This window comes from Lemur catta, chromosome 7 (assembly GCF_020740605.2).
Source record: "Lemur catta isolate mLemCat1 chromosome 7, mLemCat1.pri, whole genome shotgun sequence".
In the NCBI taxonomy this organism is placed as follows: Eukaryota; Metazoa; Chordata; class Mammalia; order Primates; family Lemuridae; genus Lemur; species Lemur catta.
The window spans coordinates 65,449,778-65,472,878 of NC_059134.1; the positions used below are offsets into that span (position 1 = coordinate 65,449,778).

General features: G+C 35.8%; 1 protein-coding gene across 2 annotated transcripts in view; it reads right to left on the reverse strand.

Annotated features, from left to right (window-relative positions):
* SBF2 (SET binding factor 2) overlaps positions 1–23,101 on the reverse strand; it is a 397,036-nt gene that overhangs the window by 43,464 nt on the left and 330,471 nt on the right. Inside the window, exons 23-29 of one of the 2 annotated variants that reach the window (XM_045557500.1) lie at positions 19,949–20,076; positions 18,371–18,546; positions 15,504–15,649; positions 12,755–12,953; positions 6,914–7,110; positions 4,661–4,801; positions 3,672–3,767 (exon numbers count right to left, since the gene is read on the reverse strand). In XM_045557500.1, the coding sequence (XP_045413456.1) occupies positions 3,672–3,767; positions 4,661–4,801; positions 6,914–7,110; positions 12,755–12,953; positions 15,504–15,649; positions 18,371–18,546; positions 19,949–20,076 (1,083 nt within the window). The remainder of the gene's footprint in view (positions 1–3,671; positions 3,768–4,660; positions 4,802–6,913; positions 7,111–12,754; positions 12,954–15,503; positions 15,650–18,370; positions 18,547–19,948; positions 20,077–23,101) is intronic. The other variant, XM_045557501.1, reaches the window with a different exon arrangement.

Below are 23,101 nucleotides of genomic sequence, written 5' to 3' on the forward strand. Positions count from 1 at the left end.
GAAAGGAATGAAAAAACTGTGAACATAGAAGAGAAAAAAGGAAAAGGTAAAGAATAATAATTAAGAGATAGGGAAGAGATAGGTCTTCCCACAGTGGTACTTAACTCTCTGGAAGAATGAGACCCTGTCCTCGTGGGGAGGTATAAGAAATGAAGTACTTCTAGGGCATGGGAGCCCTGGCTGATCTGAATGTGTGTCTGCCTGTCAAGTTCATGTAATAGAGAATCTTCTGTGACTTCCCTAACTTGCTTGCCCCTGTTGATTCCTCCTAGTTTAAGTGAGAAGGAATGACACTATCAGAAGAGACACAGAAAGCAGCTCTAGGGATCACAGAGAAGTTGAAGGTATTAGGAAACAAAAGTTACCTCCTTCCAATTAATCACTGGGAATTTAGAAGGTTTGGGAGGATTTGAGAGTGAAGGGTTAAAAGATGGAGTAAAAGAATGATATTTGTGTTTCTGGATCCTAGCTTCCGATAACAGAATGACAGGCACCTGGTCAGGAGCAAAAAACTGTCATAAGGAAACAAGCTAAGTTCATAGTCATTTTCAGAAGAAAATATTTAAGAAGGGTGTCAGATAAGATAAGTATAGCCTCAGATATACATATAATGGGTCACAAACAAATTAAATAGGAGATTTTAACCCATAAAGACAAATATAGCCTTTCAGTGCCTTTGAGACTAGCAAAGAATGGAGTCATGATAAGAATGTAACCACTAATGCAAATCCCCTTGTAAAAAACAAGCCAGGAGCCTGGGGCCAATAGAAAAAAGAAGATAATGTAGTTGAAAAAGACTGGCGAAAATCCATGGGCCTTAGGTATCATCATAAAAGGAGAGACAATTGTGCAGCTAAAATTTATATTATAAGTCACTTAGCCAAATGTAGGAATAGATAACATGTTTTTGATGAAGTTTACAGAAGTAAAATACAAGAGCAGGGTATGGGGTAGGAGGGTTTCAACTAACTAGATATCTGCTGGAAGTTGCATTCTACTAAAAATTGAATGGAAAAATTACTGACTTGCCTTGTTGACAGTATAAACTTTCAGATGGCAAATACAGCAGTAAGGAGCTGCAACCTTGAACCAAACTCTGACAAGAGTGCTTGGCAACAGAAATACCAGGAGCCTTGGAAGAAAGTCACTGTACTATCTTTTAGTTCAAATTCACCAAGAAAGAAATGGTAAGAAGAATGAAGTTCTTGAGTCTTAAACTTTAAAACAATGGTACTCTAAAAATTCAGGAAAAAGACATAGATGACTGTAAGTTATATGTTGAAGTCCTAACCCCCTGTACCTCAGAATATGACCTTATTTGGAAATAGTGTCATTGCAGATGTAATTAGTTAAGATGAGTTCATACTGGAATAGAGTGGGTCCCTAATTCAATGTGACTGGCGTCTTTATAAAAAGGGGAAATTTGGAGACAGACACATAGGGAGAATGCAATATGAAGATGAAGGCGGAGATCTAGGTGATGCTTCTGTGAGCCAAGGAATGCCAAAGACTGCCAGCAAACCTCTAAAAGCTAGGAGAAAGGTATGGAGCAAATTCTCTCTCCCAGGCCTCAGAAGGAACCAACCCTGCTGACACTTTGATCTTGGACTTCTAGCTTCCAGAACTATGAGCCAATAGTTTTTTAAAGCCACCCATACCCAATTTGTGGAAGTTTGTTATGGTAGCCCTAGCAAAGTAATACAGTGACCACAAGGCCTAACACACTAATTGAGACAATGACTCAAGAAGGTGGAAATCTGGGCCAGGCATGGTGGCTCATGCCTGTAATCCTAGCACTTTCAGTGGCTGAGGTGGGAGGATTGCTTGAGGCCAGGAGTTAGTGGCTGCACTGAGCTATGATGATGCTACTGCACTCTAGTCCAGGTGACAGAACGAGACCCTGTCTCAAAAGAAAAAAAAAAAAAAAAAGAAGAAGGTGGAAATCTTGCAATTTCAGAAAGTTCTGATGAGGTAGGAAAAAAAAAAGCATCCAAAGAACCAGTATGAGTACTAGGGAGATATGAATGGTTTTCAAAAGTGAAAAAAGTGAATTTTGTAAAATAGAGCCTTTATCTTGATTCTTAATGTTCTATTTAAAATTACTTCAGAAAAAGCACTGATTCCTATAAGAAGTCTTGCCAAAATCTTTTGTGATGCAGCTAATAGTTTGAGAGATCGGCAAATATGGGGTTAAAAAGATTGGCAGAGATTTAGAAATATGAGCCAGCTGAATTTTAGCAGGAAGACTCATAACCAGTATAGATTAACAGATTCATCTTTTCTTCAGAGAGGCGTACATTATTTTGCTGTAAGCCTTTGTCCTTAGCTTTGACTTGTTCAACACTTTTTTTAAACAAAGAATCACATGAGAACAATGATCAAATCTATGGATGATAAGAGGCTTGCAAAAACAACTTATACACTGGTAGACAGAATCAGCATACAAAGGTCTAAAACAGTCCATATCCAAAAAACATCCAAAAAGATGAAATTTTCTAGATATACTACATGCTAGGTCCAAAAAGCAACCCTCAAGGCCAGTATATTGTTAAGAACAATAGCACGCCTGAAGCAGACATAGGGGTTTCAAATAATATTAATCTCAGTATGAGTTAACCTGGTGATGGGGCTGTCCCCATAGCTAATGTACTCTTAGGCTACATGAACACCTAGCGTGCTGGGTTCAATTCTACATAGTGTCCAAAGCATAATAAGGATGGTGAGTATACTACAACTATTTGAGTTGGGGATATTTACAGTTAACTAAAATTCTTAGACAGAAAACCTGAGAACAGTTTTTAAATCAGAAAGGCTTTAGTGTAGGAGATTACACTTAGTTTCTAACTTCAGAGGGCAAGGATAGGATTGACATGTAAAAGTTACATGGTGATAGATTTTTAGATCGATGTAAGAACTTTCTAGCAAATAGAGTTGCTTACAAATGCAGGGGACTATTTTTAGGAAGAAATGAGTTTCCCATTATGATGTTCAAGCAGAACCAAGATCACCCACTTAACTACGTTTTCAAGGGGATTCAGCATTATATGAGAGTGAGAGGAAGAGTCTAAGATTCTGTGACTCCATTGTAAAGCAGTAGGACTTTATAATCAAGATATCTGGTTTGGAATTTCCTCTGCAGAATTAAAGAATCTCACATAAACTTCCAGAGACCAAAGTGGACCATCTTTTGGAGCTTGAAAGAGCTAATACTTAGCCTTTCTCTGTTTCCTCATGCCAGCAGCTATCTGGATATTATTCTATCTTATTCTCCAAACTAGTATTTCAGAGGACAGGAACAAAAATAATGGGCTTTGGAAGCACAATCTCGGGTCTGGAATCACTTCCCCTTAGCTGTTTGTACTTTTGTGATCAGTCTTTCTACCCTGCAAACCTGGAGCATCATGGAGTACTCCCAGGGCTGACTCATCATTTAGACAAACTCCCCTCCCCTCCTAATGCTCCCCAACTTATCAATATGTAAGACATCAGCAGTTATCATACTCCTTGTCTCATGAAGCTAAACTCATCTGTAATTTAATCATTCATTTAGAAAAGGGTAATTAAGAACAATCTGAACCATAATTAGTTGATTTAAAATACCAGCTATCTAGAAAAATTTTTCTGCTTTTAAGCTTGTATCAGTGCTCAGTTATAAAATCAATCTTACTAACCTCCTCGAGCAAAGCTATTGGATGGGTTTACATCCAAATGTCCTGGCACTACCTGCTTAAGCACAGTGGACATTCTTGAAGTCCTCCTTTCAGTCCCTAAAGTCAGCCAAAAAGAAGAACAAAAACCATGTCGTTTGGGTTAAACATTACTCAAATGACAAAAAGTTATCTTCATGTGTAGCATGTCTAATTGCTGCCAAACATTGTACTTTTTAAGTACCCAAAACTTTATTAGAGATAACAAGGCAATGTTATTATTTAACCAGAGATAACACACATTTGCAAGATTATAGGGAGTTAGGTTTGGCAAGTGCAATCAGAGAATTTAATGATAAATGAAGCAAGGCATGCATGGTGTTACTTTACAAGAAAAGCCACTTTCTGCTTATGTTGAGCTAATTCGAATAGCTGATTAAGCCAAAGAGACCAACTTCTCAAGTCACATGCTCCTGTGTCTAACACATTAGGGTTACCTCTACATGAACCCTTTGGGGTTCCATCACATGATAACTGAAATAGAATATTAGTACATGTCTTAATGGCTTCATCCAGATCTAGTGAAAACAAACTGTACTGAAAATCATAATAGGCTTCAGAAATTTGGGGAATTTCAAACTTAGACATGATTTTAATAAATATACATTTAATAAACAGATGTCCAACTTATACATTCAACTTCATATTTAAAACAGATTCTGTCTATGTAAAACAGATTCTGGAAAGAAAGAGTGACTTTATGTTCCCCACCTCCTCTCCTATTACTCTTTTAAAAAGCAAATAACTGAAGCTCTATATTTAGTTACTATTTACTAGATATTAATAATGGTATCCTGATTTCTAAATAAAAGGAACTAAACTTATAGCCCCACAGGATAAAAGTTTAAAAGGGTCATGGTGAAGAACAGTACAAATAACTAAAGAGACTAACTCTAGGAACAGATCTGACCTTTTATAGTAGTTGTCAAGAAGAAAATATCATCAAATCTTACCTGGAGATAGAGCAAGGGCTGGCCTAACAGTAAGGGTGTTGTTGCCTCTTAGTTTCTGATGGACAGAAACTGCATTCAGTAAGGCTTGCAAGTACTTTTCTTGTTCTATGCTACTGGAAGATTCCAAAGAGGAGGCAGGAGCTATAAAGGAAAAAGATATTGAATAAAACAAACTATATCTCTATGTTAATAAAACAAGCATGTGTGTATGTGTGCACATGCATGTATATGTTTTTTTTTCTTATTCTTTCTCTATATAGTCTTCAAGTTACCGTACCCAAATAAAGAAACCAGCACCACTTAAAGCCCGCATCTATTAAACAGCTAATCCTCCTATGATGCTGGTTTCACCACACCTACTCCTTGATTTCCTCCTCCCAGAAAGAGTCCAGGTCTAGAAAACCAGCACAGGGCTAGCCTTCCAAGCACAGGTGTAGCTTCTCATTACCCAAGCAACTCAAAATGAAGATTAACCAACAACATCTTCTTGGTGATATCCCCCAACCATACTGCCCATGTTATTGTTTGGAAGCGGAGGACGGAGTGGGTTCCCTTGACATCCCAGAATGGATAGAGGTGAGAATTTCCCTGATATCAGTAACTTTATCTCAATTCTGCCACACAGGCCAATTTTGCCATACAGGCTAACAGGGAACATGAGCTTGTAGGGGTTTGTTGAAGAGTAGAGAAAGATGGGGAAAGGAGAGGAACAACTACTGCTAGATTCCCTAGTTCTTCTAAAAGAGAAGGAAAAAGTATACACAGATGGGAACAACTGTGACAGCAATTCTGGGTTGATGGGAATAAGAGCCTTGTTTGTGTGGAACAAAACAGAATCACTGACATTGACCTAGACACTTAAAAGTGGCACCAGAGATGGACTCGCTAGAAGGAAAATCAATAAATTTTCTTACAACCTTAACAGAAAATAATTAGCAATATTATATTTTATCAACTTTAAGATGCCATTATATTTTGTATACTCTAAGATGCTATCAATTCTAAGATGCATTGTTATTTTATGTACTGTGAATAAAAAAGTCTATCATTTAAACTATGACACTATTCTTTCTGATCACCTCAACTGTAAGATGCATCCCAATTTTAAAGCTATTAAAATGTGAGCAAATGTGTGAGTTCAACAATATGAAATATAATAAATCTATATTAGACTAAAAAATTCAGAAACCAGTGGAATAAGTTTTAATTTTTTCCCACTCAAAATTAATGATCTGCTCATCAGTGCTCCTGAAATGATTCACTCATTTTATCTAACTTACACATGCTTGTGTTGTATTATACCCACCATGTGGCTTGGGAGGATTCCTCAGAGCAGAAACAATTAAAACCCAACTACCTTCAATTACACCAATGCTGACACTCCAAGCCAGGTGGAATAATATAGCATTATGTGTGTGCTACCCTCAGTCAACCTAATGATCACAGACATTGGCCAACTTTCAGGAGGGAAATGAATGAGAATAAAGAAGAGCTCAGAAAGCACATGGTTCCACCTACTGAGCCACAGATTTTGAGTTTACCTCATTTCTAAAGGGGAAAGAATGCAGCCATCCCTAAATTGGATCTGACATCTTAGTGGTCCATTGTTTAATTTCATTGAGTATCTATTACGAACTAGAAGCTATGAGAAAGCTCAGCAAAATACAGCTCTCTACTTCAAGACCTGAGACATAGTACTCACAAATATCCTTACAAAACAGGACAGCAGTATCTATTATTTCCTTTCCTTCTTAAAAAACTCTTTGCTTGAGAGCTCCTAAAGCAGCATTTTGGTTATTCATTTGCTAGAGAGAGAGAGAGAGAGAGTGTGTGTGCGCGCACGCGTGTGTGTGTTGTGGGAATGAGAACAGATACATCATATCACATGGGATAGAATGCTTACTTGCCTCTGAAGCTGATACGTATATTTAGATACTTCCCAGAAGGAAGGGAAGATTGGCATAGTCTAATTTCCATCCGTGGATACTTTGGTTTGCTGGAACAAAAATAGCCTAGAACCAAAGACTGCATTATATTAATTTCTATTAAAATCCAAGTACAGACCAGACATATTAAGTGAGATGTCAAATTCAAGGTGGAGCCTTGTTTTAGCTATATATATTGTATGTAGGACACTGGAAAAGTTTATATGTGAGACACAGCTTGATGAAAAGGCACAAGATTTTACTTCTTTTATTTTTAGGAATACCCTTAAGTGAATGGGTCATAATTGTGTTGTAGAGAGATGCTTACCGGCCTGAGGAGAGTTCTGAGATTTGAAAAGACCAACGACTCCCTTCCCATGGAACCCTCCAGATCGGAGGAGCAGAGTACCGCTTCTTGAGTTCTTCCAACACACAACAGGCAGGCGATTGTGTCGATAGCAGCGGGCTACTCTCGGTAAACTACTGTCCTGTACAGCTTGAGGTACAACTAAAAGGCCAGGATAGCTTCAGGGACATAGAAGGGAGAAAGGGAATGATTGGGGAACGGGTGGGGGGAGTAGAAAGGGAAAGAAATAGGGGAAGAGGGAGAGAGAGAATATAAGAATATGAATATCATAATATCATAATAATTTTCTGTGACTCAGATACATATTGGTTAAGGGACAAGACATATAATTCATATATTTCAAATGTGGAACATAGTTTCAATTTCTCATTTCTTCAGGAGTTGAGAAGAAAATCCCTACATGGTGAAAGTAGCTAACTCACCCATTGATTTGTAGTCTTTTTTGAAATGAGTGACACTGCAAACTTTTGCCAAATAACCTAAGCTTAGAAAATAAAAATACTATGTAGAATCATTAAAAAAGCTTAGAAAATAAAAATACTATGTAGAATCATTAAAAAGGCCTCTGTTGAACTGAATATTTCCCTTGCCTGATACACTACTTTTCCTCAATTTGAAATAAAGATTGTAAGATTAGTGGATTAATGTTAATTTTATGAGAACGACAAGTCAAATTGTCAACCACTCAGAGAATAGAGTACACCAATATTAGACTGCTTGAGATGGTGAAAGTAATAAAAATCAAAACCAAATGATTTTTGGTATGAGAAGAGTATGCTCACATGTCAAAATGAGTTTAAATGTTTTATTAACACTACATGTTGATATTTATTTAAAAAATACTAGCTCAAAAAGTTGTAGGATATGATGCTGGAAAAATAACAAGAGTATTTTCTTTTATAGTTAGTAAGTGGAAGGAGGAGGTAGGCAGTTTTTAGAGTCATTTCTTTAGCTTATTTAGAAATATTACACTAAGGAGATTTCATATTTATAACTTCCTAACCACTAACCCTGTTTCTTTTTTTATTGTGGTAAAATATACCTAACATAAAATTTACCATGTTATCCTTTTTTAAGTGTACAAATTAGTGGCATTAAGTACATTCACAATGTTGTGTAACTATAACCACTATACATTTCCAGAGCTTCTTATCCTTTGTCTTGATATAAACCAGTGCTGAGAGAAGGGATACAAAATCCACTTTATGGTCACGAAAATTGTAACCTTCAACTATTTTAGTGAATGCCAAATTAACTTTCCACACTTAACCAATAGTACCTTGGAAGCATTCTGAAAGCCGAACATTTCGGTGCTCTAGGAAGTTATGGCCTGTATTTTTCTAATACCACAAATTGATGAAAAGACAAAGCTATAAACATAATCATTCATGAAGACTGAAAAAGCAATTCTATAATTAGGACTCTCTATTTCTAACTTTAAATATCTGTTTTTCCCCACTTGCTTCAAGACACAATGATAATGTATGTTAGGTAAGGCAGTAATGTTTAATGGCTCTAGGAGCTGCTTCAATAACTGGGAAAGAACCAGCACACTCCTTCATTCCCTGCCCCCTATAGTGGGCTGTTGCTTCTGTCCACTGGAAATGAGCACCAAACAGACCATGCTGTGCTACACATAAGATCTAAGGCTCTCTCCTACTCCCAGACGTGGGCTTGAGTGACAGCTGTACAGTCCCTAGTCCTGGGGCAAATAGTGTTGAGCCTGAACACCAGTACAAGCTACTCTCAGTACCATTCTCATTTAGTAATAAAGATACCAATTACCCTGCCACCCATCCTACCCCACTACCCAGAGCCTTCAGCTCTGGGCTCCAGAGTTGAGCCTTAAGAGACTGGGCTTCAGAAGCTGCTGTGTAAACTTTTAAAGTATAACTCACATACAAATGCTCAAAACACAAATGAACTAACACATACAAAAAACTCATGTCACCACCACCTAGGTCAAGAAACTGACCATTACAAGCATCCAAGATCTCCTTGTATTTCCTCCCAATCACTATTTCTCCCTCTTCCTTAAAGAATACCACTATCCTAACTGCTAACAACATGGATGAGTTTTGCCTGTTTTTGAATTCTAGATAAAAGGAACCAACAGAATTTATTCTTTTGTGTCTGTCTTCTTCTGCTCAATATCATGTTTATGAAATCCATTCATGTTACTGTATAGAGCTGTAGTTTGTTCATTTTCATTACTGTATAGTATTCTACTTTGTGATTATAATACCATTTATTTATCTATTCTTACATTGTTGATTTTGAGTAGCTTCTAGTTTTTTATTATTAAGAATAATGTTGCTATGAACATTCTTACAGATGTCTTTTGAGAGCACATATGTATTTCTGTTGGAAATTCAACTCCACCTAATAGAATTTTTAGGTAGTTGTTCATGAATATGTTCAGTAGATATTTAAATGTTTAGTAGATGCTCTCTGACAATTTTCCAAAGTTATTTAACTAGTTTATAGTCCCACTAGGGATAAATGAGAATCCACCTACTTGACATCCCTAATAGTACTTTGTATTGTTGGTCTTTTAAATATCAGTCATTTTGGCAGGTATATAGTAGTTTCACTAGAACTTTATATTTATCTGAAGACTTATTAGTTGAGCATCTTTTCAGATTTTTTTTTTTTTGCCACCAGGATATCTTCTTTTGTGAAGTACCGGTTCAAGTCTTCTGTCACCATTTATTGCCTTTTTACTATCTTAATGATATCTTCTGATGTACAGAAGTTCTTAATTAATTAGTCTTTTACTTTATGGATAATGTTCTTCCTGTCCTAAGAAATCTTTCCCTACCTCAAGGTCATGAAAATATTTTCCTATCTTCTAGAAGCTGTATTGTTTTAATTTTTTATAGATTAAATAGATCTACAGACCAATGGGAATTGATTTTTGTGAATGGTGTAAGGTAGGGGTTCAAGATTAACTTTTTCCCAGCACCATTTATTGAAAATACATCTTGTATCCATTGCTCTTAAGTGCTATCTTTATCTTAAATCAAGTATCCATATATGTTGGGCTGTCTCTATGTTCCCTATTTTGCTTCATTGGTCTGTTTGTCCATCCTTTTTTTTTTTTTTTTTTAAGGCTGGTCAAGTGAAGCAGTGGGAGTGGAGAAGGAACAAAGGAATCTGTAACTGGTTGTGATTAATTAGTTGTAAACACCACTGCACTAGGACCAACCTGTTTGTACATCCTTATGCCAACTTCATACTCTTAATTACTGTAGCTTTATAAAAAGTCTTGATATCCTGTAGTACTATTCTGTAAGACTATCTTGACTACTCTTGGCCTTCTGCATTTTTATATAACTCTTAGAATTATCTTTTCAATTTCCATAGACATTTTGCTGGGATTTTGATTAGGACTTCACTGACTTTATAAATCAATTTCAGGAGAATTTACAGTTTTAGACTACTGAGTATTCTAATCTGAGAAAATGAAATATCTATATATTTAGATCTTTAATGATCTTCAATATGGTTTTAAGTATTTCACAGAGAGGTCTTATACATCTTCCATTAGATTTATTCCTAAGTATTTAATGTTTTTTAGGGCTGCTATAAAAGTAATACCAAAATAGCATCACTTTTTAAAATTTCATTTTGTAATGATTTTTTGTATATATATGACTAATTATCACATAAAGACATTGTACCAGTGACTTCACCAAATTCATTTATTAATTTTAAAAGTTTATCTGTATATTCCTTCAGATTTTCTACCTGTACATTCAGGTTTTATTCCTTTCTTTTCAATCTTTACATCTTTTATTATTTATTTTTCTAGCCTTTTCACACTGCCTCTATTACAACACTGAATAGGGCTGGTGATAGTGGGCATCCTTGTCTTGCTCTGATCTCAGAGGAAAAGCTTTCAATATTTTATTTATTTTTAAAATGAGTAATTTCTGCTGTACGATCTTTAAGACACCAGATTAATGAGCTAACCCTTTATTTCTAATTTGCTAAGAGTCCTTTTTTAAAAAAAATCATAAATGTGACAAAGGATACAGAATTTATAGGAAAAAATAAAAATATAAAAACCATAAACATACATTACATTTATAAAATGGTTTTCTGTATATAACACACTTTTTAATTCTGTTAATGTGGCTGACTGATTTGTGAATGTCAAGCCAATTGCCGTAATAAACTCCTGTTGATCTTAATGAATTGCTGTGTATAAAATGAACTTTTTGTCATTATGAACCACCCTTCTTTATTGCTAGTAATGCTTTTACTTTAAAGTCTACCTTGATATTTATATAGTGACAATTTTTTTTAAAGATAGTTTTGCATGGTATTTTTCCTATCCTTTTATTTTCTACCTTTTTGTATTCTTGTATATTAGATATGAGTTCCTTAAAAGCAGCAGAAAGATTTAAAAAAAAAAAAAAACCCAAACCCTGATAATCTCTTTCTTTGGAGTATTTAGCAAATTTACAATTAATATAATTACTGATATATATGAATTTAAATCTACCTTCTTACTACTTTCTATTCATTTAATCTGTTCTTTGTCGCCATTTCTCTCCTTTCTTGACTTCTTTTGAATTTTTGTTATTCCATTTCCTTCCTTCTAATAGCTTAATGAATATATATTATTTTATACTACCATAAATTCTGTATAACAAGTGTTCTAATAAGTCATTATTAAAATTGTATTTTGTTTCTGACAGACTGAAATGATAAATGAGATCTGTTTTCTTACTGGCAAACATAATTTTGATAGCAAGCTTCCCAAACAGCAGGACATCATACCCTGACATGATTTATACTTATCTTCATAGTTAGAGAGGCAGAGAATCCAAGAAAAATACTGCATACTCAGTCCCAATCATTCATGCAAAATGTTTATTTGGCCACAATCTCAAACTATATTCCTAACTTGTTTCTTAAGTCTCACATTGGTATTTGTAAACCTAAATTACCATTTAAAATGACATATCTATATTTCTTTGAGAATAGCAGAGTTGAAACTAACAGTAACATTAAGACAACTTTCTAGAATATCTACAAGGCTTACAATTTACAAAGCACTTTCAGAGCTACTTAATCAAAGCGGGAATTTATAAATGCAAAGAAAACAACTTACCAGGAGATGAAAATGATTAAACTTGCAGATGGAGAAAATGTAGTTTTTAGAAAATATATATTTACATATAGTAAAGCATGGAACAGGGCTTAACATATTTGAAAAACAGTGAGAGAAAAACAGTGAGAGATGACAAGAATAGAAAAAAGGAAATGTGTTCATTTACGTTAAGTAATATTCCCTTGAAAATATTCTAATTAGACAGCATTAGAAAACCCTGCCTACACCTGGGTCAGCAAATTACAGCCTGTGGGGCCAAACTGACCACAGCCATTCTTTTCCTTACTGTCTATGGCTGCTTTTGCTGCAGAGTTGAGTTGTTGCAACATGAGACTGTATGGCTCACAAACTGAAAATATTTACTATCTGGCCCTTTATAGAGTTTGTGGATCCCTGGCCTATGAAGACTTTCATCTCTCCCATCTGCCTGGGCAAATCCTATTCTTTTTTCAAGTTATCTTCAGGCATGCTAGAAAAGAGGCAAACTGGGAAGAGAAAGACAAATAAGGGAAATTCATAAAGGGGACAGGAACTTTACCTTTCTCCCTCTGACCTAACATAGGTACTTTTCAGTGATGTAATTGTTCTTCTGAGAATGCCAATGAGATGCAAACAGCCCATTCAAGACTTAAATGGGAAGAAAGGAAAGGTCTCTTTTTGGAGCCCGCTGACAGACTTACCTTCGGCAGAGTGAATACATCCTGTTGGCGGCAGTAATTCGGAAATACTCTGGTTTTGAACGGGAAGAGCTGCCACTTATAGTTCCTAAACCTAAACGCTGATAGTCTCTGAAACAAGCTTTTTCCACTAACTGTTCCATTGTAGACTTCTCGGAGGCTTTCAGGGTGGTACTTGTGGGGAGTTCGCTATCATCTGAAACTGATGGCAGAGACAGATTTTGAAAACATTATTAGCTCAAAGTATCGGATTAAAAACTTCCTTTTCAAGAGGATCCTTAAACCAAGATAGGGTTATATTAATATAATAATAATGATAATTATAATATTAGGGCTATAGGTATTATGTATACCACAAATTAAATCATATAACTTCTATGAGGAATCATATGCAAATAAACACAAGTTAAAACAGTTATGAATAGTCAACAAATGAAATATCAGTAATTTAACTAAAAAATATCATGAAAATAGTACCACTTAAATAATTTTTAAAAACAATATAATTTTGAATTCATTACCCATATTTTTCTATTTCCTTCAAGCTTGCTTATTAGTGCCCAATTGCAGTGATTTCTATTTAGGGCTCTAAAAAAACACTCAAACTTTGTCAGAGGCTAATCTGCCAGTAAAGTTTATCTTTAACATGATCAATACAGAAAACTCATCATCTAGGTTTCAGTTTACTTTTCAGAGCACAAACTTTTATTAGAAATTTCTAGATTAGCCAGAAATTTACTAGAAGGAAAAAGACCTTTCTTTCCTTAGAAGTATAATATAAAGAAGTTATACTTTTTTTCCTGGAAATATTTTTGTTAGAGGATGTTGTAGACATGGGAAACTCCCTCACAGTTTTGCAATCACAGGTTACAGAATCCTTTAAGATTTTAGACGTGGAAGAATTTACTCAAGATCAAGTATTTTAGGGAGGATTTTTTTTTTAAAAGACATTCCTGATTGAGTACTGCATGTTCTAACTTAAAAAAAATATTCCATGTTAAAAACTGTCCTAATTTACTTTCCTATTTATTTTTAAAGTAAGAGAAGTCAAATCAAGCTTTCAAAGTTTTTGGAAATGTACTCAAAGTACTATTGTGCAACGGGAAGATATGGCCTTCTTCCATTAAAATTAAAAAAAGGAGAAGAGGCCGGGCGCGGTGGCTCACGCCTGTAATCCTAGCTCTGGGAGGCCGAGGCGGGTGGATCGCTCGAGGTCAGGAGTTCGAGACCAGCCTGAGCAAGAGTGAGACCCCGTCTCTACTAAAAATAGAAAGAAATTATCTGGCCAACTAAAAATATATATACAAAAAAATTAGCCGGGCATGGTGGCTCATGCCTGTAGTCCCAGCTACTCGGGAGGCTGAGGCAGTAGGATCGCTTAAGCCCAGGAGTCTGAGGTTGCTGTGAGCTGGGCTGATGCCACGGCACTCACTCTAGCCCGGGCAACAAAGTGAGACTCTGTCTCAAAAAAAAAAAAAAAAAAAAAAAAGGAGAAGAAAACCAACAGCTTGTCTCTTTAAATATAAGACTTTGTCTTTCAATTTGTTAACTTCACAATGCAGTGTACTCAGGTATCAATTTTGTGTTGGCCTTTTATTTTCAGAGGAGCAAAGAACATTATATAATTTGGTCTTTTGGTGGAATAATTGTCATAGAATAACAGGTTTTGTTCCATGAAATAATAAAAACATTGGAAGAGTCAATAGTGATGGGGAACAGTAATATTTTTATGGCTTTACATATGACTATGAGGAGACCAGGGGTCCAACACTTCAGTAATGTGATGATGGGTATTTTCATTGCCCCCAGAGGCAAGTTTGTGTGTACACATTCTCACTCAGGGCATGTACACATACACACAAAACCACATAGGTTCTTTATCCCAGCAAGCTGAAATGGAGAACAGCCCGTGCTCTCTCTAGAGATGAGATTTCTTTTCTTAAAAATGTTGTTATTATTATTATTAGTTGTTGTATTAGCAGTAGTAAAAACATCACTTTTTATATGGCAGTACATTAATTTCCTATAAAACACCATTGTCATCAGGACACTGATGTAGGCAAAAAGTGCAAGTGATTGATTCTAAGATCCTAAGAAGGAAAAGGCTGTAATGACATTCTGCCTCCCATTACATCAGATTCTCTGTAGTGTTAACTCCATAGCATCCTTGATACTGGGTTAAGAATAGGAAACAATCACTCAACAAGACATTTTGTTACTGACTTTCTGCCTCTATTTTCCCAACTAAGAGGTATCTTAGCTGCCCAAATTCTATCCTTTTAAATATTGAGGAGGTATTTTTTTCTTTTCACCTAAGAATTCCTTCACCTTAGGTCCCCCATTTTGATTAGGAGTACCAACAATGTTCGTACCAAAAACCCAAATCTTCAACTTTGAATATTTGGTATTCTTATTCTGTAAGAATAAGGTAGAGGGGACTGCCCTATACCTAAATTGCCTATGCAGTAGGCTCTCCTTCTTTCTCCTTTTAATGAGACCCACATAAAACTGGCCAATCAGCTGTATGTATTTAGTAAAGTATAATTTAACAAAATCTTATCTGAACAATGGAAAATTGGGAAAATAATTTTTTTTTCTAGTTCTGAGAAGCTGGTAAGTGCTTCCAATCTTCTCATGAAATGTAGGTTTTTGTGAGTCAAGGTTTAAATGCAACTACATCTTAGTCTTTTATTCTTATTCATATAAGAAATAATAAAGTTGAATCATGAAGGAAAAATGAGTTCTCACATACCAGATATGTCATCTTCTTCATTCCATCCAGGACGATTTACTCTCTCTTCCACAATTGTCCCTGTCCTCCTCTTCAATAAATACTGCCGCCCAATTGTCATTTTCCCTGCTCTTTTGGCACCTTTCACAATTGTTTTTGAGAAGGTGCTATAAGTCATAAAACCAAAAAGAACGTCAATTTAATATGAAAGTATCACTTATATTTTTGACACCTACATGGTTCAAATTGTTTCTTCTCCATTCCCACAGCCACTAGTATTGTCTGGACTTTGATTAATCCTCTTCTTCTTCTTTTTTTTTTTTTTTGAGACAGAGTCTTGCTCTATCTCCCAGGCTAGAGTACAGTGGCATGCATCATCATGGCTCACTGCAACCTCCAACTCCTGGGCTCAAGTGATCCTCCTGCCTCAGCCTCTCTAGTAGCTGGGACTACAGGTGTGTGCCACGACGCCTGGCTAGTTTTTCTATTTGTAGTAGAGACAGGGTCTCACTCTTGCTCAGGCTAAGCCTCTCCTTCTTTACATCACTTTTTATACGAAGTAGAGTAATTTCCTATATAACACCACTGCCATCAGGACACTGCTGTAGGCAAAAAGTGCAAGAAAAGCTAAAGTGGGACACAAACTTATCATCCCAAATCTAAGCCTACCCTGGACTCACTCTGGTTATCCCCATACCACTGTCCCCACCAAGCATGCTTGTAAAGGTCCTCCCCTACATGGAAAGCCAGCCTGCCCCCTTCTCTATTGATTCAAACTCTTTCAACCAACTCACTGGCCCTTCTTTGAGATTATATGACAATTATAATTGATAACATCTTTACTTATTTCTTAAATATTTATGTATATGTGATATCCTGCTTCTAAATAAATATCTGTAAACTTTCTGAGGGATAGAAAAAAAATAATTCCTTTTTTGAGAGGAGAAAAATAAAAAATCAGAAATTGGAGTATCCTTTTGAGAATCCGCTTTAATTAAAGGGAAACTAGGATGTAAATCACTTGGACTTACACATACTTTATTTATTCAGACAGTTTACCCTTTCTTGCTGATAGAAAATTGAGGCATAGAGTATTTACAATACAGAGAATTAAACAAACAACCTATTTCCTAACTAATCAGATGGAGATGAAATTTTGAGTAAGATTGTTCCTGATTATGTTGTTCTCCACCAAAAAGAACAGAACTCTTTTTGTGTTTTTTTTGCTATTCAGTAAAAAGTGATAAGAATTCTTTTATTGTCAAATGGTTTCACCAGACCCTGTCTTTAGGCACCCCCAATGTAAACCTGAAGCTTATGAAACAAGTTTTAGATAACTGTTGGGAATCATAAAATACTGATATCTCTTAAATTAAACCGATTGTAAATTCACTTCAGGTGTAACTTAAACTCAATGGTATTTCTGAAATTGTTTCCCAGTGAAAGCTATATCCTTTGTTTCTCATACTTAAGGAAATTCTTATAATTTTTAAATTGCTATATCTGTTGCTCTGCTTTATAAGCGGCTGATATAGAAGGCTTGATATAGGTATATATTTCTGAAACTAATATAAACATACATGTTTCTGATAGTTTCTAAACCTAAAATACTGTACAAAGCTTTGTTTCTTCCATTGAAGGCTATGATAACAAATATCATAGGCTCCTCTGTGACCCAACAGTGCTAAAACAAGATGCTTGGCTCACTGCTGTAAATCCCTAGGAAACTGTCATGCTTCAGCATATCACACCTGGACATTCATGGTCTCCTTTGTTTATCAGGTAATAAAGGTGGCTAGCTACGCAACTGAGAAATGACATACTGTCTGGAGCCTCAAATCTTCTATAATCTCCCATCTACCCCACTTTCAGGCAAAGGAAAAGCCTTTTCTCCAAAGTCTGCAAAGCTCTCCCTAATATATAATTTGTACTGTCAGATACCCAAATTCTACATGATTAATAGTGAATGAATTGAAATTATATTCCTATATTTTAGTGCTGATGGATGATTATTTAAACACTTGTTATCTGTAATAACTGAAATTTAAAAGTTTCAGCATAAATTTCTAAAAACTTTCATCAGAAAATAAGGGTTCATACTAAAGGAATATGACAAACAAATGCAATGCCTGATCCTGGGCCAGGGGAAAAACTTAGCTATAAAGGATCATTAGCACAATTTGGATGCAGACTTTGTGTTAGGTAAGAGTTTTATATCAATTAAATTTCCTGGTTTTGATTACTGTACTGTGGTTATATAAGATAATATCTTTGCTCTTAGAAAATGTATATTAATATATTTAAGGATAAAAGGGTGTTTTATATAACTCAAATTGTTCAGGGAAAAATATATATATGAGAGAGAGAATGATAAAGCAAATGGATCAAAATAGAGACCACTGGTGAACCTGGGTCAAGGATATACAGGAATTCTTTGCATTACTGTTGTAAACTTTCTGTAAGTTTGCAATTGCTCAAAATAAAGAGTTATAAAAAAAAAAGAAAAGAAAAGAAAAACAAAAAAAGGCTCCTGTTTCTAGATCAAAGCAAAACTATTAGGTCTGGATATGGATAAAAGCTGAAGGGATTGCTCAAAGGCATTTAAAAAGTGATCAACATGGGAAAAAGACAAAATAGAATTTTACATTCTAAAAAATGCATTGTGAGGAATGGACATGATAGTCAAAGCCTCTGGTAGCTTTAAGTTTTTGAAACTTGTTACATGTATCCATGCTGCTCTTCTGTAACTTTATGACCTTGGCCCAAAGGGCTTGACAGAATGGCGAACAAAAAGAGCAATCACTTACACCTTGACACAAAGGATAGAATAGGTCACTTCCTCTGACTTATGGGAGGGCTGAAATTAAGAGACTTGTCTTTCATCTTACCGAAAAGAAGTGTTCTTTTCCTTCTGTTTTGGTAAAATTATTTGTGGGGTTGTTTGTCCAGCAGCAAAAGCAAAGGTACTGAAAATAGACTGAGGGTAACGGAACTTCATCAGTTGTTTCTTAAAGATCTCTACTACTTCTGGACTCACTTCTTCATCAAATGCTACTTTAATTAACTAGAGACAAAAGAGATTAAACACATAATATGCATTACAGATTTCTAGACAACTTTCCCCCAAATTACTGAAATAATAGAATATAATACTACTAAATGGTCAGACTTTCAGAATGAAGCGATTTTGGATAATATGGAATACAATTTTTTAACTTTAAAAATAAAAAAGCGAGGCTCAAAAAGTTTCACTCACCATGGATGGTTAGTTGGCAAGGAAAATCACGTATCTTGAAACTGGATTTCTTTAAGACTATCTTTTCTAGGATGAGATTGGCAATTAACTTGTAGTGGCTTAAGTAGCAAACATGCCCTTCTCATTTTTCAGTTGGTTATCATAGATGTCGGGAATTTTGCCTAATAAGGTCCCTTCCTACTCAGTGATAAAACAAATTTAGGAAGAAAAAAATCAGTTTGACTGGAGTCATGACAGTATAGTCAGGAAATATTTGAGTGTAGAGTTCTTTGGTACTTGGAACAGTGAGGAAGTCCCTAGACAGTCAATTCTCTCAGGTGATAGGAGGTCTGGAACCTGAAGATCAGCAGCTTCACATTTCACACAGTTAGTATAAGAACCACTAGGGAGGGCTCCTTGACTAGAAGGAATGAGGCAAGAATTGGAATCCTTGCAAATCTGAGAAGTTAGAGACAAGGCATGAAGTATAGGAAAAGCAAAATATTACAGACTGAGAATTTTTTAAAAGGAGAAACTAAGAAAAGGTCACTTCTTACAGGGTCTGGTTTGCATTGGTAATTCCATGAGTTCTGATACATTCAGAGCCCCCTGGAAAATTCTTGCTTTATCAGGGGTTATGCAGTTAGTACCAACAGTACTTTAGCCTTAGTTATCCTTTTTACCTCTTTCACAGAAAGCCATAGGATATTTCCTTCTGAAACAGATGCCAAGAGAAGTGCATTTATGTAAAGGCTTTATCAAACAGGGATTGAAGTATAAGTGGCAGGGAACAAGAGCCAACTGTGTATGTCTGAGTTACTAAGATCATTAAATATTGATAGACAATCCGTTGGGACTCTGAGTTTACTAAGGTGCTCATGAATGAGGGATTAAATCCAAGACTATTCATGAGTTTATTCAGCTGAACATAATCCTCTCAGACTCTCTGATCTCATCCTCATCCTCTACCTTCTGACCACATAACCACAGAAAATGGCCACAATATCATTAGATTTTTGAAAATTCTGAGTAGTAAAAGAATGGCTTCCTCTTCTTTTCTTTTTTAGAGACAGAGTCTTGCTCTATTGCCCAGGCTAGAGTGCTGTGGCATCAACCTAGCTCACAGCAGCCTTAAACTCCTGGGCTTAAGTGATCCTCCTGTCTCAGCCTCCTGAGTAGCTGGGACTACAGGTGTGAGCAACTGCACTCAGCTGGCATCCTTTTTTAATACCTGAAAAGATGCTGATGTGATCTGCAGTCCTTCTTGCATATTCTGCTGTAGCTGGTTCTGCATTGTAATCTTCTTCTCCTTTGTGATGGAGGCAATGGGAAAGCTCCGCACAACGGTCTGCTCACCAACTGTAGAAAGACAGGATACAGACTCAGCAACAGCACTTTATGGTTCATTTCTAGAGTGCTGTTGCTTCCCTGAGCATCTAGAGAGGAAATGTCCAGGAATGCAGTGACAGAAAATGCCATGATTCTAGAATCTCATTCATTAGTTTTATTGCATGACAAGTCATTCCTGAGACATAATCCTCTCCCAGAGTCAAGGAACTTTCACAGCCTGCCTGCCTTCATTCTTTCTTTCTCCCCAACCTGCTTTGTGCCACACAGTATCACCTGGTTTAAGACAATCTTACAGGAAAGGAGGTTTTATACAGAAAAAGGAAGTATTCCTCACATGTTGAAAAGTCATCCAAGATATTTAGTATAAGGACAAAGCAAAAGAGAACAGGTTTTTAAAGTCTGTTTCCATATGAGGTAAAAGGTACCATAATATGTATATGACAGGACTACAGGATTGAACTTAGGCCCCAGAGTTTTAATTTTTTTTGGAGACAGGGTCTCACTCTGTTGCCCAGGCTAGAGTACAGCCTATATAAGAAAATTTATGTAAAATTTTTATATAAAGTGTCATCATAGCTCACTGCAACTTCAAACTCTCAGGCTCAAGCAATCCTCCTGCCTCAGCCTCCCAAGTAGCTAGGACTACAGGCACGAGCCACCACGCCCTGCTAATTTTTCTATTTTTTTTTGTAGAGACAGGGGTCTCACTATGTTGCTCAGGCTGATCTCAAACTCCTGGCCTCAAGCAATCCTCCCGCCTCAGCCTCCCAAAGTGCTGGAATTACAGGTGTGAGCCACCATGCCCAGGTGAGTTTAACTGTTAAAGCAAGAATGTGAAAATATAAATAATTATTTATCAACTACCTGAGGTTATGAAGGTGAGAATCTAGCAAAAAAGTAGCGCACACAAAGCTTTCCTTGGAGAGCTTCCAATTTCCCATGGGAGGACAGTCACATGCAGAATATAATATAATAACGTGGTTAACTCTCAGCTTTGAGGGAACAGACTACAAGGATTTAAATATTTCAGAAAAGGAGAGTTCTGTATGCTGGATGGACAGAAAAGGATTTCTGGAAGAAGTGAGAAGGAAGGTGAGCTTTGGAGAGAATATAGGATTTGAATTTGCAGAGGGGAAGAGGAAGAGCATGTAGAGTGGTACAGGTAACATGGTAGGAGCTGTAATAAATAAGGCCTTGCAGCTAGTAAGCCGGGGTGGGGAGGAGGTAGGGAGATATTTAAACTTGGTTTATCTGACTTAAGAGCCCACACATTTATTCATTTATTGTCATCAGAATTCCTCATTTCCTGGATCTGTCAATTCCTAACCTGGAAAATTCTGACTATCCTCTTACATCAAGTTCATACCCAGAGGATAAGCAAAGTCAGGGTGTACATAGGATTTAAGTTCTAGGATGTATTAAACAACCTCTACTTATATAACACATGTAAAACTATCATATTTCTATGCCTGTAATTAAAGGAGAAATTTTAAACTGGAAATTTAAAAAGAAATAAAAAGCAAATAAAAATATTTTCTCTGATAAAAATAATTTTCCTAAAAAGTAAAATCAACCCAAAATTTGAAAGGAAAAAACAAGAGAACAATATGGCACCAAGCATGGCTTTTTCTGTAAAGAAATAAATTATAGCAATTTAAATGACCACATAACTATTTCATGTTATTATGTACAAAATGTATGTTTATGGTTACTAATCTCATAAAAGGCCTACTTACTACAAAAAAATTATAAGTACTATATATTTAGTTTCATTTAAAAGTACTTTTGCTTTCAAATACAATGTAAATTATGTATAGAGCAATATGACAAAGAGGGTTGAGATTTTGCTTTGGTTTTCACTTTTTCACAATAAACACAGCTATTCCTATGAGTTCATCTTTCTTTATTGAAATTCTCAACTCTTTGCTTAAGTAAAAGCAACTTTTTGGTAAGCCATCTTTTATATCTACAATCTTGATTCTATCCAATGTAGGAATGATATAACTGTTAAGATTTTAAAGATAATACATTTAATACATCTGAATTTCATTGTCCAATAAAATGCACAGCATGTAGTGCATATTCATCAGATGCTACCGAATAAATAATTTCAGAGGAGAAAGGAACTTTAGTGACCACTTAGCCCACTGGTTCTCAATCCTCAATTTTCATCACAGTCACTTGTGGGCTTAAGAAATGTACTGATGCCTGGGTCTCCCCATTCCTACTGCTTTACATTTTAATTCAACTGTTTAAGGGGTGGGCCCAGAAATTGGTATTTTTTTTTTAATGCTTCCCAGCTAATTTAAATATACAGGCAAGATTAAGAACCACTGAATTACCACCAATGAAAACCCAATTCCCTAATTTTATAGAAGAGGAAAATGAAGTCCACAGAGGTTAGGTGACTTAAGCTATCAAGACTGGTCAACAGCAATCCAAATCTGAGCTTTATGACTTGGAGTTCAATAGTTTTGCCCAAAACCTTATGTGCTTTTCCCATCAATGAGAATATTTATTTAGCGATTATAGTGAATTTAAGACGATAATGCAGATTATTTTTGGAAAGGGCATGCTATTCCTCTCTAATATAGAAGGTTGTATAGAGTAGTAGAAAATAGAAATAGAAGTTATGGGAATTTGGTGAGTAGAAGAGAAGCTGTTTGCTAAGAAGGAAGTGGGGTTAATTGAAATAGGATAAGAAGGAAGTGGGATTAGTTGGTGCTGAATAACCCTGTGGTGCTTAGTATATTCTTCCACAAAAAGGATCCCGTGTCTGGAAGACCTTGGCTTTACAGTTAACTACAGGACTCAGAAAGCCGGGGCATATCAGCAGAAGACATATTTAGCAGTTAGATACGGTGACTATTCCTAGGTTACAATATGAAATTATGATTGTTTCAGCAAATGAACACTTGATTCATTGTTTAGAAGATATCCTTTATTCTTCAAGTAAAAATCTATGACCCAAATTATCATCAGCTTTGACAGACAAAAGTATCCCCCAAAATACCTGTGTGGCAAAAAGCTTACT